The sequence below is a fragment of the Lontra canadensis genome, unplaced genomic scaffold (genome assembly GCF_010015895.1).
Source record: "Lontra canadensis isolate GAN:19392208 unplaced genomic scaffold, GSC_riverotter_1.0 scaffold155, whole genome shotgun sequence".
NCBI classification, from domain to species: Eukaryota; Metazoa; Chordata; class Mammalia; order Carnivora; family Mustelidae; genus Lontra; species Lontra canadensis.
The window spans coordinates 1,905,284-1,920,996 of record NW_022631149.1 but is presented as its reverse complement, the minus strand read 5'-3'; the positions used below and the strand labels follow the sequence as shown (position 1 = coordinate 1,920,996).

The following is a 15,713-nucleotide window of genomic DNA, read 5'->3' as shown; positions in this document are numbered from 1 at the left end:
GACACCTAACACTGTAGCTGCCATCTTACTACCATGAGGGGAACAAACCTAAGAATAACAAAGAAGAGCAGAGCAGGAGGATGGCAGGACCCTGTGTCCCTGATGACACTACTGAGCTGCTGCATTAACCAACCTTGGAACCGCCTTACCTCCAGACTTGCTTCCTCATTGTTTAAGCCATTTTCAGTTGGATTTCTGTTATTTGAAGTCAAAAGCATCCTAACAGAGGTAGGTAGAAAATAATGCCATACGTGTGTGCATTTAGCTTACAACATGCGTTTGTATTCATTACCAGAGTGAATTCCTAACAACTCTGTCAGGTAAGTAGTAACATTATGAAGATGAAGAATTTAAGAAAAACACCTGAGGCTCAAAGAGATCAAAATAACATATTAAAGCTCACACAACCACTTGTAAACAGCCGAACCAAAGCAGAAATAACAACTGTAAGTCCAAAGACTGTCCCTCAAATGCTTCAGAGGATGTAGCAAGAGCAAAAACACGGAGTTGTCAGCTAACAAGCTTCGCTTACTCAGGGAAGGACAGGTAGGATGGCGAGGCCCAGGAAAAAGGTGTATGGAGATATACAGCAGGGGATCAGGCGGGAAAGGTACTTTGGGACCAGATCCTAATGAGCCTTGCATTTGTGGCTTAAAAGTTCAGATATTCTAAGGAGATGGAGAGCCAGCACAGGCTTCCGAAAAGAGAATAACACGACGTGACTGGTGCTTTAGAAAGAGAAAGCTAAGCAGGAAGGCAAAAGATGGTAGGGAGGAAGCGTGGAGGCAGAAAGAGCAGTCAGTAAGTGTGAATAAGAATAAGGAGGGCTGCAACTAGGCCGGGAGCCAAGGGACAGAAGAGAACTACCACTACTATTTGCCTAGAACTTGACAGTAGAAAAGCATCTTCATACCACTGTGGAGGTACAGCAGCTACAATGGTGCCCTGACCTTCTGTCAAGCACTCCTAATCCTAGAGGACTAGGCTCTGGCCTCTCCTTGTGCTGCCAGCCTGGTGAGCACAGCTGGAACACATAAAACTAAACAGGCTTGACCTATTACATAAAGTCCAACCTTTTGTTTAATAATCATTTACATTTCATTAAGTACTCAGCATTAATCCTCTAGCAGTGATTCCAGATCTTATTTTTCTCCTCAAACATCCATGTTCTTCTCCTTGGACTTGGTATTTTGTTTCAAAATACTTAATTACATTTTTGATTATAAATACATGGCCAGTGTAGATAAATCAGAAAGCACAGGAAGTAATAAAACAAAAATTAAAACAACTCTCTGCTAACACGATGACTGCCTTCATCTTTCATTTTTTAAAAAACATTAATTTAAATCACACACGATTCAGTATCTTCCTATTATACCATGAATATTTTCAGTAATTCACTCTCTGAAAACATTTACTAGCTGCACATCAATGTGCCATAATTTAATCATTCTCCAACTGGTTGGTCATTTAGATATTTCCAGTTTCTTGCTAGCATAAATAGCAATTCAATGAACATCCTGGAACATGAATCTTTATGTCTATTTTATTATTTATTTATCTTAATATAAAGGGTATTATGGTCAAAAGGTTTATGAGCTTGAGACTTTGACAGTATCTTCTGTTATCTGTTTTAATAAAAGCAGGTATGTTTACTAAAGAAAATTTTAGGGGTGCCTGGGTGGCTCAGTCAGTAGGCATCTGCCTTTGGCTCAGGTCATGATCCCAGGGTCCTGGGATCTAGGCCTGCTTCGGGCTCCCTGTTCAGTGGGGAGCCTGCTTCTCCCTCTCCCTATGCCTGCGGCTCCCACTGCTTGTGCTTTCCCTCTATCTTTCTCTGTCATATAAATATCTTAAAAGAAAAATAATGAAAATTTTAGAAGTACAGATTAGTATAAAGAGTAAAAGAAATAAAGAAGACCTAAAATCCCACCACCTAGAGATGCTACTAGTAATAATTTAGTATATTTCTTTTCTTTCCCAAAGATTGTTTTTTTAGTAATCTCTACACCCAATGTGGGGCTTAAACTCACAACCCTGAGATCCAGAGTTGCATGTTCTACCGACTGAGCCAGCCAGGTGCCCCAGATTTAGTGTATTTCTTTGAAATTTTAATCTACAAAGTATTTAGATATGCTTAGTAAAAACTGGGATAATATTGTATTCAATTTTTCATTCTGCTTTTTTCACTTAACATTTTATTTTGAATATTTTTAAAGTCATTAAATAGTCTTTGAAAACAACCTAAGGACTGCAGAGTATTCTACTTTAACAATAATACCATAGTTTTTATTTTCCAGCTGTTAAAAATGTAGTTGTTTAAATTTTAGCTATTTTTAGAATACTAAGATGAAAATCTTTTTATTTACATCCGAGACTATCTGATGGTTTCTTTTTTTTTTCTAAAAGATTTTATTTATTTGAGAGAAAGCATGCCCACGAGTGGGGGGAGGGGCAGTGGGAGAGGGAGAACAAGACTACCCGCTGAGGAAGGAAGTGGTGGGGGGGGCTGGATCCCAGGACCCTGGGATCACCACCTGAGCTAAAGGCAGCCACTTAACCAACTGAGGCACACGGGCACCCCTCCTTTTTTCTTTTAAAAGGAAGCTCTACACCTAAGGTGGGGCTTCAACTCAGCATCCTGAGATCAAGTGTCCCTTCCTCTACTGACTGAGCCAGCCAGGTACCCCGATCTGATTATTTCTTTATGATAGATTTTTAAAGGTAGAATTATTAAAGGTATAATCACCAAGTAAAATGTTATGTGTTTTATCTATACGTATACATCTCTATAAACAGGTATCTATATCTAGAAAGATAAATATATATTTATGTCTCTATATAAACATATATACAACTTTATTATGGCCATTTCAAATATACACAGAAGTAGAATAAATAGTCATAAGTAGTAAATATAATATAAATAGTAATAAATAGAACGAATCCCATACATCCGTCACCTGCTTTAATGGTTATCAGTATTTTACTCATCTTGTTTTATCAGTCCTCCCACTTTTACATATTTGCTTATTTTTGCTGGAACACTTATAGCAAGATCTAAACACTATTGATTTTATCAGTAAAGATTCTTTATGTATTTCTAACTAATAAGCCCTCTTTCAAATGTAACTACTATACTAGTATCACACCTAAAAAATACCATTTATATCATCTAATATCTAATCCATATTAAAATATCCTGGTTATCTAAAAATGTCATTTTAAAGATGGACTGCTATGAAAACTTGTAAGCCTTTTGATATTTATTAGCACTGACTATATACCAAATACTGTGTTAGTTATTTGAGATAACAAAATAAATAAGACATTTCTTAGTTTCTAATTATCTAGTCTCACTATTTAAAAGCCAGAATGAACCTTTTAAAATATGTTAAATTTTGTCATTCTCTGTTCAAAGACCCTCCACTGGCTTCCATCTCTCTCAGAGTAAAAGCCACAGTCCCTGTAATGGCTTACACATTGTTTGCCCCATCTACACCTTCATGACTTTCTTCTTCTTCCTTTTTTAAATTTCTTTTCAGCATAACAGAATTCATTGTTTATGCACCACACCCAGTACTCCATGCAATACGTGCCCTCCATAATACCCACCACCCGGCTCCCCCAACCTCCCACCCCCCGCCCCTGCAAAACCCTCAGATTGTTTTTCAGAGTCCATAGTCTCTCATGGTTCATCTCCCCTTCCAATTTCCCTCAACTCCCTTCTCCTCCCCATCTCCCTATGTCCTCCGTGTTATTTGTTATGCTCCACAAATAAGTGAAACCATATAATTGACTCTCTCTGCTTGACTTATTTCACTGAGCATAATCTCTTCCAGTCCCATCCATGTTGATACAAAAGTTGGGTATTCATCCTTTCTGATGGAGGCATAATACTCCATAGTGTATATGGACCACATCTTCCTTATCCATTCATCCGTTGAAGGGCATCTTGGTTCTTTCCAGTTTGGCGACCGTGCCCATTGCTGCTATAAAATAAACACTGGGGTACAGATGGTCCTTCTTTTCACTACATCTGTATCTTTGGGGTAAATACCCAGTAGTGCAATTGCAGGGTCATAGGGAAGCTCTATTTTTAATTTCTTAAGGATCTCCACACTGTTCTCCAAAGTGGCTGCACCAACTTGCATTCCCACCAACAGTGTAAGAGGGTTCCCCTTTTTCTACATCCTCTCCAACACACGTTGCTTCCTGTCTTGCTAATTTTGGCCATTCTAACCGGTGTAAGGTGGTATCTCAATGTGGTTTTAATTTGAATCTCCCTGATGGCTAGTGATGATGAAGATTTTTTCATGTGTCTGATAGCCATTTGTATGTCCTCATTGGAGAAGTGTCTGTTCATGTCTTCTGCCCATTTTTTGACATGATTATCTGTTTTGTGTGAGTTGAGTTTGAGAAGTTCTTTATAGATCCTGGATATCAACCTTTTGTCTGTACTGTCATTTGCAAATATCTTCTCCCATTCCGTGGGTTGCCTCTTTGTTTTGTTGACTTTTTCCTCTGCTGTGCAGAAGCTTTTGATCTTGACGAAGTCCCAAAAGTTCATTTTCGCTTTTGTTTCCTTTACCTTTGGAGACATATCTTGAAAGAAGTTGCTGTGGCTGATATCGAAGAGGTTACTGCTTATGTTCTCCTCTAGGATTCTGATGGATTCCTGTCTCACGTTGAGGTCTTTTATCCATTTTAAGTTTATCTTTGTGTACGGTGTAAGAGAATGGTCGAGTTTCATTCTTCTACATATAACTGTCCAATTTTCCCAGCACCATTTATTGAGGAGACTGTCTTTTTTCCACTGTATATTTTTTCCTGCTTTGTCGAAGATTATTTGACCATAGAGTTGAGTGTCCATATCTGGGCTCTCTACTCTGTTCCACTGGTCTGTGTGTCTGTTTTTATGCCAGTACCATGCTGTCTTGGTGATCACAGCTTTGTAGTAAAGCTTGAAATCAGGTAACGTGATGCCCCCAGTTTTTTCTTTTTCAACATTTCCTTAGCAATTCGGGGTCTCTTCTAATTCCATACAAACTTTAGGATTATTTGCTCCAGCTCTTTGAAAAATACCAGTGGAATTTTGATCGGAATGGCATTAAAAGTATAGATGGCTCTAGGCAGTAAAGACTTCAAAGGTAATACGATGTCAATAAAAACGTATCTATCAATAATCACTCTCAATGTGAATGGCCTAAATGCGCCCATAAAACAGCACAGGGTTGAAGATTGGATAAAACAACAGGACCCATCCATATGTTGTCTACAAGAGACCCGTTTCGAACCTAAGGATACACCCAGACTGAAAGTGAAGGGGTGGAGAAACATCTTTCATGCCAATGGGCCTCAAAAGAAGGCCGGGGTAGTGATTCTCCTATCAGATAAATTAGATTTTAAACTAAAGACTGTAGTCAGAGATACAGAAGGACACTACATAATTCTTAAAGGGACTATCCACCAAGATGATCTAACAATTGTAAATATCTATGCCCCCAATATGGGAGCAGCCAATTCTTTTTTTTTTTTCCTTTAAAGAGAAAGTGGGGAGCGGGCAGAGGAAGAGAGAGAGAGATAATTTTTAAGTAAATTCTGCACTGAGCGCAAAGCCTGACAAGGGGCTTGATCTTATGACCCTGAGATCATGACCTGAACCAAAAATCAAGAGTGGGAGGCTTAACCAACTGAGCTACCCAGGTGCCCAGCAATACATACATATATATTTTTAAAGATTTTATATTTATTTGATAGAGACACAACGCGAGAGGGAACACAAGCAGGGGGAGTGGGAGAGGGAGAAGCAGGCCTCCCGCTGAGCAAGGATCCCAGGACACTGGGATCAGGACCTGAGCTGAAAGCAGCCGCTTAACGACCCCGAGCCACCCAGGTGCCCCATCAATACATATTTTTTAAATAAAATGTTACACATGTACAATTTCACAAAAATTACTTCACCCCCTTATGGTTAACTCCTTTCATCCAAGTTTTAGATCCTAATAATCTTGAAGGAGATCAGACTGTGTCACCCCAAAATATTCCCTTTGCATAAAGATCATTTTGGGCTAAAGGCAACTGAGAATAAGCAGACACAAGAAAAAGTCTTTGCCCTCCTTACTTCTACCTGAAAGCAGGGCATGAAATTCTCTTTGTGAAGGTGTGTCCCCTTTACCTCTTCCTTGCCAGGAAGGGGAAAATAAATCTTACCTCTGGAGATAGTACTAAGTAATCCTTATCCTCCATTAGTTTCCCCCAATATTTTTACCTGGTCACAATATACTGCCCCTAATGCCCACCGCCCCTCTTTTTCTTGTCACTTCTCAACAAACTTACCATTCTTTATTAAAATCATATATAAACCCCTGGGTCTAACTGCCTCTTTAGGCATTCAGTATTTTTCTTTCTTTCTTTCTTTCTTTTCTTTCCTTTTTTTTTTTTTTTTGCTTTCAGTATTTTTCTATGAAGGCCTCCATATAGTGTGTGTGTCTATATACACACAAACATAGTAAACTGTTTCTCCTGTGAATCTGTATTTGTCAAGTTATTCATGGATCCCAGCTGCAAAATCATTGCTGTGGAACCCAAGAGAGTAGAGCAAATTTTTTCCCTCCCTACAATCTTCTCTCAAGAATTCCGAGCAGCAGCGAAATGCTGAGGCACCCATACTGATGTTTCCACTAGTCAAGCACACCCAACACAGAGCGAACCCGAGCAAAGCGCCAATTCCTAGGTTAACAGCATAGTTACGACTTCTAGTTTCCAGCAGAAATTTTACAAATCTACCATAATGGAGCAAGCTAGGCAGGCCCTCTTCCTTTCTTGCATACATGCACTGAGCTGCTTTTGGAAATCAGTAGGAATGGAGAGCACAGCAGGCAGAATTCTAGGCTTGGCGTGACCAATGAATAAGTTAGGGATCTTGGGTGTGCCACTCTACATGCCCAACAGTACTATAGGTACACTTTCAGGTACTCTATTTTACATGAGTGCTAACAAGAGTGAGGATATAGTTAAAAAGATATAAATACATCACTATCATGAGAAAAGAAAAAAAAAACCACACACATCAGGAAAATTAATAAATGAATAAACTACACTGTGCATACTGCCCCTCGTTATAGCTAGCACTAGGTTCCCAGATAACACAGCAGGTACCATAATCCAAAGGCATATGAAATACAGGCCTCTTCTAACCATCCCCAATCAAAATGACAGAAGCGAAAGAAATACCAATCTACTCTTGAAAACAACAGATATAAATGATTCTCAACTACTACAGGAAAAAAGCTCAGTACTCCGGGGGGTGGAGGTCACTACTTTTTGTGCCAGAGAACTGTTATGCTCCTCATTTAAAAGGCCTGTATTTGGGGCTCCCGATTCTTATTCTTGGCTCAGGTTGTGGTCTCAGGGTCGTGAGATCAAACCCCGCATCAGGTTCTGTGCTCAGCATGCAATCTGCTGGAGTTTCTTTCTCCCTCTCCCTCTGCCCCACCCCACCCCACAGGCTTGCACTCTCACTTTCTCAAATAGATGAATCTTTAAAAAAATAATAAAAGGCCTGTATTCAAACAAGATGGGAAGTTACTTGGGCTTTTTGCAGAGATGAAGTGGGGTAGTTAAGGATCTGTTCAGTAGGAGGGAGCCTGGCTGGCTTAGTCAGTTGGAACTTCCAACTCTTGATTTCACCTCAGGTCATGATCTCAGGGTCCTGGGATTGAGGCCTCGGAGCTCAGCTTGGAGCTGGTTTAGTATTCTCTCTCTCCTTGTTCCTCCGCTCCTACCCCCAATTTGCGCTCTCTAAAATAAATAATAAATAAAATCTTAAAAAATACATAAAACGGGGTGCCTGGGTGGCTTAGTGGGTTAAAGCCTCTGCCTTTGGCTCGGGGCATGATCCTGGGGTCCTGGGATGGAGCCCCACATCAGGCTCTCTGCTCAGCAGGGAGCCTGTTCCCCCGCCCCACCCCCGCCTGCCTCTCTGCCTACTTGTGATCTCTGTCAAATAAATAAGTAAAAGCTTTAAAAAACTAAATAAAAAATACATAAAATGATCGGGGCGCCTGGGTGGCTTAGTGGGTTAAGCCTCTGCCTTCGGCTCAGGTCATGATCTCAGGGTCCTGGAATTGAGTTCTGCATCGGGCTCTCTGCTCAGCGGGGTGCCTGCTTCCTCCTCTCTCTGCCTGCCTCTCTGTGTACTTGTGATCTCCCTCTCTGTCAAATAAATAAATAAAATCTTTTAAAAAAATACATAAAATGATCTGTTTGTAGGATTGTTGAAATAAGCACAATACAAGTTGGGACAAATAGTTCCGGTTTTTAATAATAATCAATGTCTGGAAGCTTTACGGTGAATTAAACTAATAAAAGCAAAACCTTTCCCCCAAAGCAAAGTGGTTAAAATTTTTACTGCTACATTAGTCAGTGAAGGCTTTATGGAGGAAGTGGGCCTTGAAGAACCGGCAAGCTTTGGAACAGAAAGAAAGGAGATTACAGGCCTCCAGACAAGGAGGATAGGAACAAAGGCACAGAAGGAGGAGTTCAACACTGATTCAGGCCCACTACACTCAGGCATGGGGTTAGGTTCCAAGGACACTAAGATCTGTGAAGTACAGTTTTTTGCCTTAAATCAGCCCAGAGTCTAGCCAGTGAGACAAATTGCCAAAGAAGACACGGTAAGTAATATCAGTGTCAAAATACCTGTAACGTTCTGTCGGAATAAAAATGAGGAGCAATTCTGCCTGCCTGATTCAGGGAAAATATTAAGAGACGATAAGATATGTGAACCAAATCCTTTTTCTTTTTTTTGAACTGAATCTTGAAGGATGAATAGGGCTCTGACCAGTGAGAAAAGGGAGGGCAGTGAGAAAAGGAGGGCACTGAGGGCAAAGCAAATAGCACAGACAAAGGCAGGAAAGTAAAAGAATGACTAGGGTATAGACGCATGTCCAGCCTGGTGAGTAGGCTGCATAGGCACCAGGGAATTAGGACAGACTTAAAAAGGTAAGATGAGGGGGTGCCTGGGTGGCTCAGTCAGTGAAGCATCTGCCTTCAGCTCAGGTCATGATCCGGGGGTCCTGGGATCGAGCCCCACATCAGGCTCCCTGCTCAGCGGGGAGTCTGCCTCTCCCTCTGCCCCTCCCCAGATCATGCTCTTTCTTTCTCACTCTCAAATAGGTAAAATCTTTTTTAAAAAATTGCATTTGCTATCATAAATTTTTTTTTAAAAGGGTAAGATGAGGCAGTATCAGGAAGGGCCTTATTCTGCAGGTGACAAGGAGCCATCAAAAGATTTTAAACCACAAAATGGCATCAGATTGGGATTTTGAAAAAAAGCTGGTGGCAGTATAGAAAATTTAATTGCGTAGAGACCGGAGACAGAAAAAGCAATTAGGAAGCTACAGCAAACATCTCAATGAATGTTGAAGGCCTAGATAATGTGAGTGACAATGGAGAATGAGCGAACACATTCCACAGGCATTTGTAAATGGAGGCAGAGTGGATAGAAATTTGTAACTCATTTGATATCTGGGTAAGGAAAAAAGTAATGGAGTATCTTCTGACGCAGTTAAAAAACTAACTTATGGATGGTGATGCCATTAAAGACTCAAAGAGGGAAGCAGGGTTCTGGGTAGGTAATAAAAATATTTTCATGAGTGAACATTAACATCTAGCCAGTTACTCAAGCCAGACAGCTGGGAATCGTCCTAAACTATTCACCCGCCAACCCAGCTAGTCGGTCACCAAGTGCCAGAGGTCCTATCTCTTCCACAGTCTCTCAAATTCAGCTCATCATTATGGTTTCTAGACTCACTGCTTCATAATCAAAGTACTGTTTCTCTCCTGGGTTAATACCCTCTTAAGTAGTCTCCCTTGTCTCTAGCCTTGAGCCCCCATCTAGCTGATCCTTTACAGTATTTACCAGAAAGCTCTCCCGGAAACAAAAATCTTAATATTTTAATTAAACTCCTGATTGAAGCCCCTGAAAGCCCCTTCCCACTCCCCTGCAGTTTACAGGACGAAGTCCAAATGTCTTGGTTTAACACAAAGGACCACTGAAAATCCTAATCCTGTCTCCCTCTCCTCCAACTCTCACACACGCCCGCTTGGCTCCAGCCACCGGGAACTTCCCGCAGCACCCTTAACGTGCTGGGCCGTCTCTGCCTCCAGGCCTCTGCACTAGCTGATCGCTCCCACGCGCTGCTGCCTTCCTTCTCTCACACAGGGAACTCCTGGCTCGCACACAACGCCTCCAGGAAGACTTTCCTCACGCTCTGATTTGCTGGGATAACTAAAACTCCTGTACTTGTGTAGTACCTTCTGTAGAATATTCCCATCCAATACTAGAATTGTGGATACACTAACTTCACCAGTCAGCACAGTCCCCAGGCAAAGACGATGTCTCATTTGACTCTGCACAATTTAGCAGTATCTGGCACATTAACAGGCGCTCAAAAAACATTTGTTGAGGGAGTTCAGTTTTAGACCTATCAGCCAGTGTGCATGGTGAATACACCGATGGAGAGATCCTACACACACTGCTACGTGCAAAGGGTAGCATGCCCAGTAAGATCTTCTGCTTGTTTAGAAACCATCAAGCTATTCTCAAAGGCAACAAGAATTATGAAGGTAAAAGCCAATTCAGGTCTGGAGGCAACAAACGAGTATGTCAGACAAGGATGGCCAAGGACACAACTCTGAAAAACTGCACCATTTAAGTGAGAGAAAGAGGGAGAGACAGCAAGGGTGTAGGAAAAGAACAAGGAAAAAGAGAACCTTAGAAAGCTGAGAGGAATATGTTTAGAGTAGGGAAACATTAGTGTCAAATACTATAAAGACAATGAAATTTCAGGAGAATACTGTTGAGCAGGTGGACATTTTAGGTTCTTCGTTTTACATCACCCTTGTCTAGGTCAATACACAAGAAGCATAAGGGACAGCTTAGAATAATATTCTCCAGTTTGCTTTTTAGGTGAAAAATTGGTTATATTTAACCTTCCAGCTATCAGACCAAATGAAAACCATCAAAATATTTTAAACTACCTGAAACTGTGAGGAAGCATTTATTAAACCAAGAAGATGGAAAAATTAAAATATTTCTGTACTTTTTCTCTTTCCTCCATCACTCCTTATTCAGTATCCAATATTTTTTAAAATTGTAACATGGATTTGAGGGGAAGGGATTTTGTTTATTTAAGTTTGTATTAGTAGTTTGGTAGCTGGAGTAGTATCATGCACTGTACGACAGCTTTTAAATATCACAATTTTTCATTACCACTTCTAACAGAAGAAACTCTTGTCTCTAATGTATCTTAATTAACTGTTTTCATGTAACTGTAATTTCTGACAGACAACAAGGTATTTCATGGTAAACAAATCAAATTATAGTACTTAACAAGAGTAACCATAAAATACAGAACATACCCCTGTATCTGTATCAGACTTTGATGAATTCAGACTTTCCTGAGAAGGTGACGGGGATACACGTCCTAAAAACAAAATAATAATTATAAACAGGCATGTAAATACACACACTCACACATCAATCAAAATTAATGACACATGAACACCTAATTAATAGTCATAGAATGTAACATTCTGAAAAAACACCTTTTCTAAATAAGTGAAGCATTAATTCTCTGGGCACCAAAATAATAGCTTTTATAATTTTTATCATAAAATCTAGAATAACCATATCATCAATTTAATAAAATATTATTAAATCTTCATTATTCATAGTGAATACAAATAAGATGAACAATAAAGGCATACAAAGGGTCTGGGGTGGTAGAAGTCGTAAGGGCCACTGGAACAGTCTTTCTGCTCCAGGCAGGGCAATAAAAAAAAATGTATTGTAAACGTAGTTTAACTTTTTGCCAACCCAATTTCATCTTCAATTATGTATTATAATGCAAGCAATACTCATAGGGCCACTGAAGTATACACGGATCATTTGCCAGTTTAGTGGATCTCCCCAGATTTCTATGTTCCTCAATCCGGTGCTTTAAATATGCCCTATCCTCCAGCCCATGGCCACCTATTCTCCTTTCTCCCAACCCTTATCTTCTTGGTTTCAGTCTTAGTGGGCTAGGGCGAGGATGGGAGTGGAAGGGAGGGGTTTGTGGAGAAAATTTATTGTAGTTAAATAACTATAAGAAAAGAATCCCATAAACATAAAGCTCTTACCTACATCAATTCTACATGCTTTCCTGGTAAGTTACCAATATACAGAAATATTTTATATAGTCGTAATCATGGTGTACACACATCACATTCTGAAGTTTCTCTCTGCCATTTAACCTTTTTTCATATACCTCTGATGTACTGACAAATCATATTTCCTTTTCATGGCTGGGTCTCCTTTTTTCTTTCCTTACTGGATGGATATTATTATTCTAATTCCTTTTCTAAATTAATCAGGTTATTTCATTTTTAAACCCAGGAGAGAATTAAAGGTTGTCAGGGGAAACCAAGCAACTTTATTCTCAATAGTTGATGAATTAAACTCTGCACAATACTTCAAATGGGATAAAGTCAAAAGCTCTATGGTAGCATTTTCCATGGGATTCAGATGCTTTTTCGGTGTTGACTTCTGTTCTACTTTTAGGTTTGTGGCCACTATTAAAAATAGTGGTTGCTGCAAATGGTTGCCAGAGAAGAGGGCATTATTATACCTAAAATGTAAAAATACCAGATGTCTCTAGAGTTTTAAGGCCCACAAGTAAATAAAAAATACCTTCGGTATTATATTTCATTCGCATATTGTTGAAATAGTCAAAAGCATTTTTTAAAGCCCATATTCTCACTACATTGTCTTGTCCAGCTGAGGCAAGTAATCGGCCACAGTGAGAAAATTTCATGGTCCAAACAGCTCCCTATAAAAACAAAAAAAGGTTCAGAGTTATTTCTTTAGAAGTTGAAACATTTAAGATTTTATTTTTAAGTAATCTCTACATCCAATGTGGGGCTTGAACTTACAAGTCCGAGATCAAGAGTCACATACTCTACCGACTGAGCAAGCAGGCACCCCTAAGAGTTGAAACATTATTTTAAAGCCAAAGTAAAGAATTATTCCAAATGATACTAAGATAATCCTCATATTACTAATACCACTTAAGGCCAACAGTTCAATGATGACACAACAGCACAAAGAGCAATTTTTAAGAGAAAAGCAGGATAAGATAGCAGCAGTTTACTGTAATCTAAACTAACAAGTTCAAAGCCCCAAGCCTTATCTACAAAATTAATGGAAATGGAGTTCCGGAGTTGCAAGGAGGCCATAAATCATTGTAAAAACAGAAATCCTAGTTGAGGATTTCAGTCTCCTAGCTGAACAGAAGAGGGAGTGACACTGGAGGAGGCAGAGCCCTCAGGATGCAACTAATACCCTTGACCAAGGCTGAGGGAAATACAGGCCCATGTTAGCAGTGACCCTCGTAGCACTGGACATTTGCAAGTGTTGGAATGGTGTGATCTCGACCTGTTTTCCCCCCAGAAACAAGATTTTACAGTGTGCAGTTAGAATTCCCAGATACTGCTAGCAATAGGGAAGTGTGTGGGTATGTGCTGGGAGGTGGGGGTGGCGTGATTTAAGAACATGAACCCTTAACGTGGAAAAGCCAAATGCTATTACAACAAATGTTGTTATAACTACAACACATATGTATGCAAATCAAAAAGATTATCTAACTTAGGGGTGCCTGCTTGGTTGGGAGACCATGCAACTCTTGGTCTCTAGGTCATGAGTTTGAGCCCTATGTTGGGTGTAGAGATTACTTAAAAATAAATATAAACTTGAAAAAAAAAAGATTATCCAAGTTAGAGGCAATAGTTCATATACTGAAATAACATTCATTTCCATAAAATGCAAGCATATTAAGAAATTTGTTACTGGGAACCTACTACAATGAGACTTTACTAAAACTGGAAATAATGAAAGTGAATCAAAACAGTACAAGGAAGTTCATCAGTTCCTTAAGGAAGTTACTATAATCAAATCAAATATTTTATGTGGAGATCATAAGCACCGAAGTTTAAATTCCAATCTGGCTGCCATCTGATGTGTTTACGGTCACTTCCTTCCAGTTAAGTCACATCTTGGATTTAAAATCTAAATAGAAAAATAGATTCCCTGATTAAAGACTGACAGCATCATTGTCCCGTCCAGCAGTTTATTACCAGCTTCCCTGTGCTCCTGGCATTTGTAAGGGGCATAACTACAATATCACTTGTGTACTTTATCCCCACTTTGGTACATTTATCTCTGGTAGAAAACTTATACCTCTCTTTCCTGGTTTTAGCTGCCATTTTACAAAATACACGAACCTACTGCAGTATTTGTGTTCATTATTTAAAATACACCCAGGGAGGGGCGCCTGGGTGCCTCAGTCAGTTAAGCATCCAACTCAATTTCAACTCAGGTCGCCATCTTCGGGTCGTGAGATCGAGCCCCGTATCAGTCCCTGGGCTCAGCATGGCATCTGTTCGTTCCTCTCACTCTGCTCCTCCCCCTGCTCGCTCACTCTCTCTCTCTCTCTCGATAAATAAAATCTTTTAAAAATATACCCTGGGAACATTTTAAATGGTTTCCAAAGACATAGACCACCCTGCAAATTTAACTCCTTTAAAGTCTGGTACCTTTTTTTTTTTTTTTAAAGATTTTATTTATTTATTTGACAGACAGAGATCACAAGTAGGCGGAGAGGCAGGCAGAGAGAGAGTGGGGGAAGCAGGCTCTCTGCTAAGCACGACGCGGGGCTCGATCCCAGGACCCTGAGATCACGACCCGAGCCGAAAGCAGAGGCTTTAACCCACTGAGCCACCCAGGCGCCCCTAAAGTCTGGTACCTTTACATAGCTTTCTTCATGATATGGGCCTAGAGTTTACTTATTCAAAAAATTTTCACTTCTTAAGGGGCGCCTGGGTGGCTCAGTTGGTTATGTGTCTGACTTCGGCTCTGATCATGATCTCAGGGTCCTGGGATCAAGCCCAGCATTGGGCTCCATGCTCAGCACAGTCTCCTTGTCCCTCTCTCTCTGCCCCCATCCCCCTGCTCATGCTCTCTCTCTCTCAAATAAGTAAAATCTTTAAAAACAAATGCCCCCATCCCCCTGCTCATGCTCTCTCTCTCTCAAATAAGTAAAATCTTTAAAAACAAAAACTTTCACTTTTTGATAGTTGCAAGCAACGTATCTTTTAAATTTTTTTTTTTAAGATTTTATTTATTTGACAGAGAGACACAGCCAGAGAGGGAGGGAGAGTTGGAGAGGGAGAACAGGCTTCCCGTGAAGCAGGGAGCCCCATGTGGGGCTCGATCCCAGGACCCTGGGATCATGATCTGAGCCGAAGGCAGAGGCTTAATGACTGAGCCAGCCAGGCACCCCGCAAGCAACCTATCTGTAAAGGGTTAGTATCCAAAATAACTTATCAAACTCAACACCCAACAAACAATTAACACAGTTAAGAAATGGGCAAAAGACAGGAATAGACATTTTTCCATAGAAGATATCCAGATGGCTAACAGACCCATAAAAAGAAGTTCAACATCGCTCATCATCAGGAAAATATAAATCAAAACCATGTTGACATACCATCTCACACCTGTCAGAATGGCCAAAATTAACACAAGAAACAACAGGTGTTGGCAAGGATATGGAGAAAGGGGAGCCCTCTTGCACTGTTGGTGGGAATGCAAACTGGTGGAGCCACTC

The 15,713-nt window shown here is 40.2% G+C and overlaps 1 protein-coding gene across 4 annotated transcripts in view; it reads right to left on the bottom strand.

Annotated features, from left to right (window-relative positions):
* The window catches only part of WDR44 (WD repeat domain 44), an 88,210-nt gene that overhangs the window by 14,734 nt on the left and 57,763 nt on the right, over positions 1–15,713 (bottom strand). For all 4 annotated transcript variants that reach the window (XM_032844749.1, XM_032844750.1, XM_032844751.1 and 1 more), the window contains 2 exons: positions 12,740–12,878; positions 11,428–11,492 (listed from right to left, as the gene is read on the bottom strand). In XM_032844749.1, the coding sequence (XP_032700640.1) occupies positions 11,428–11,492; positions 12,740–12,878 (204 nt within the window). The remainder of the gene's footprint in view (positions 1–11,427; positions 11,493–12,739; positions 12,879–15,713) is intronic.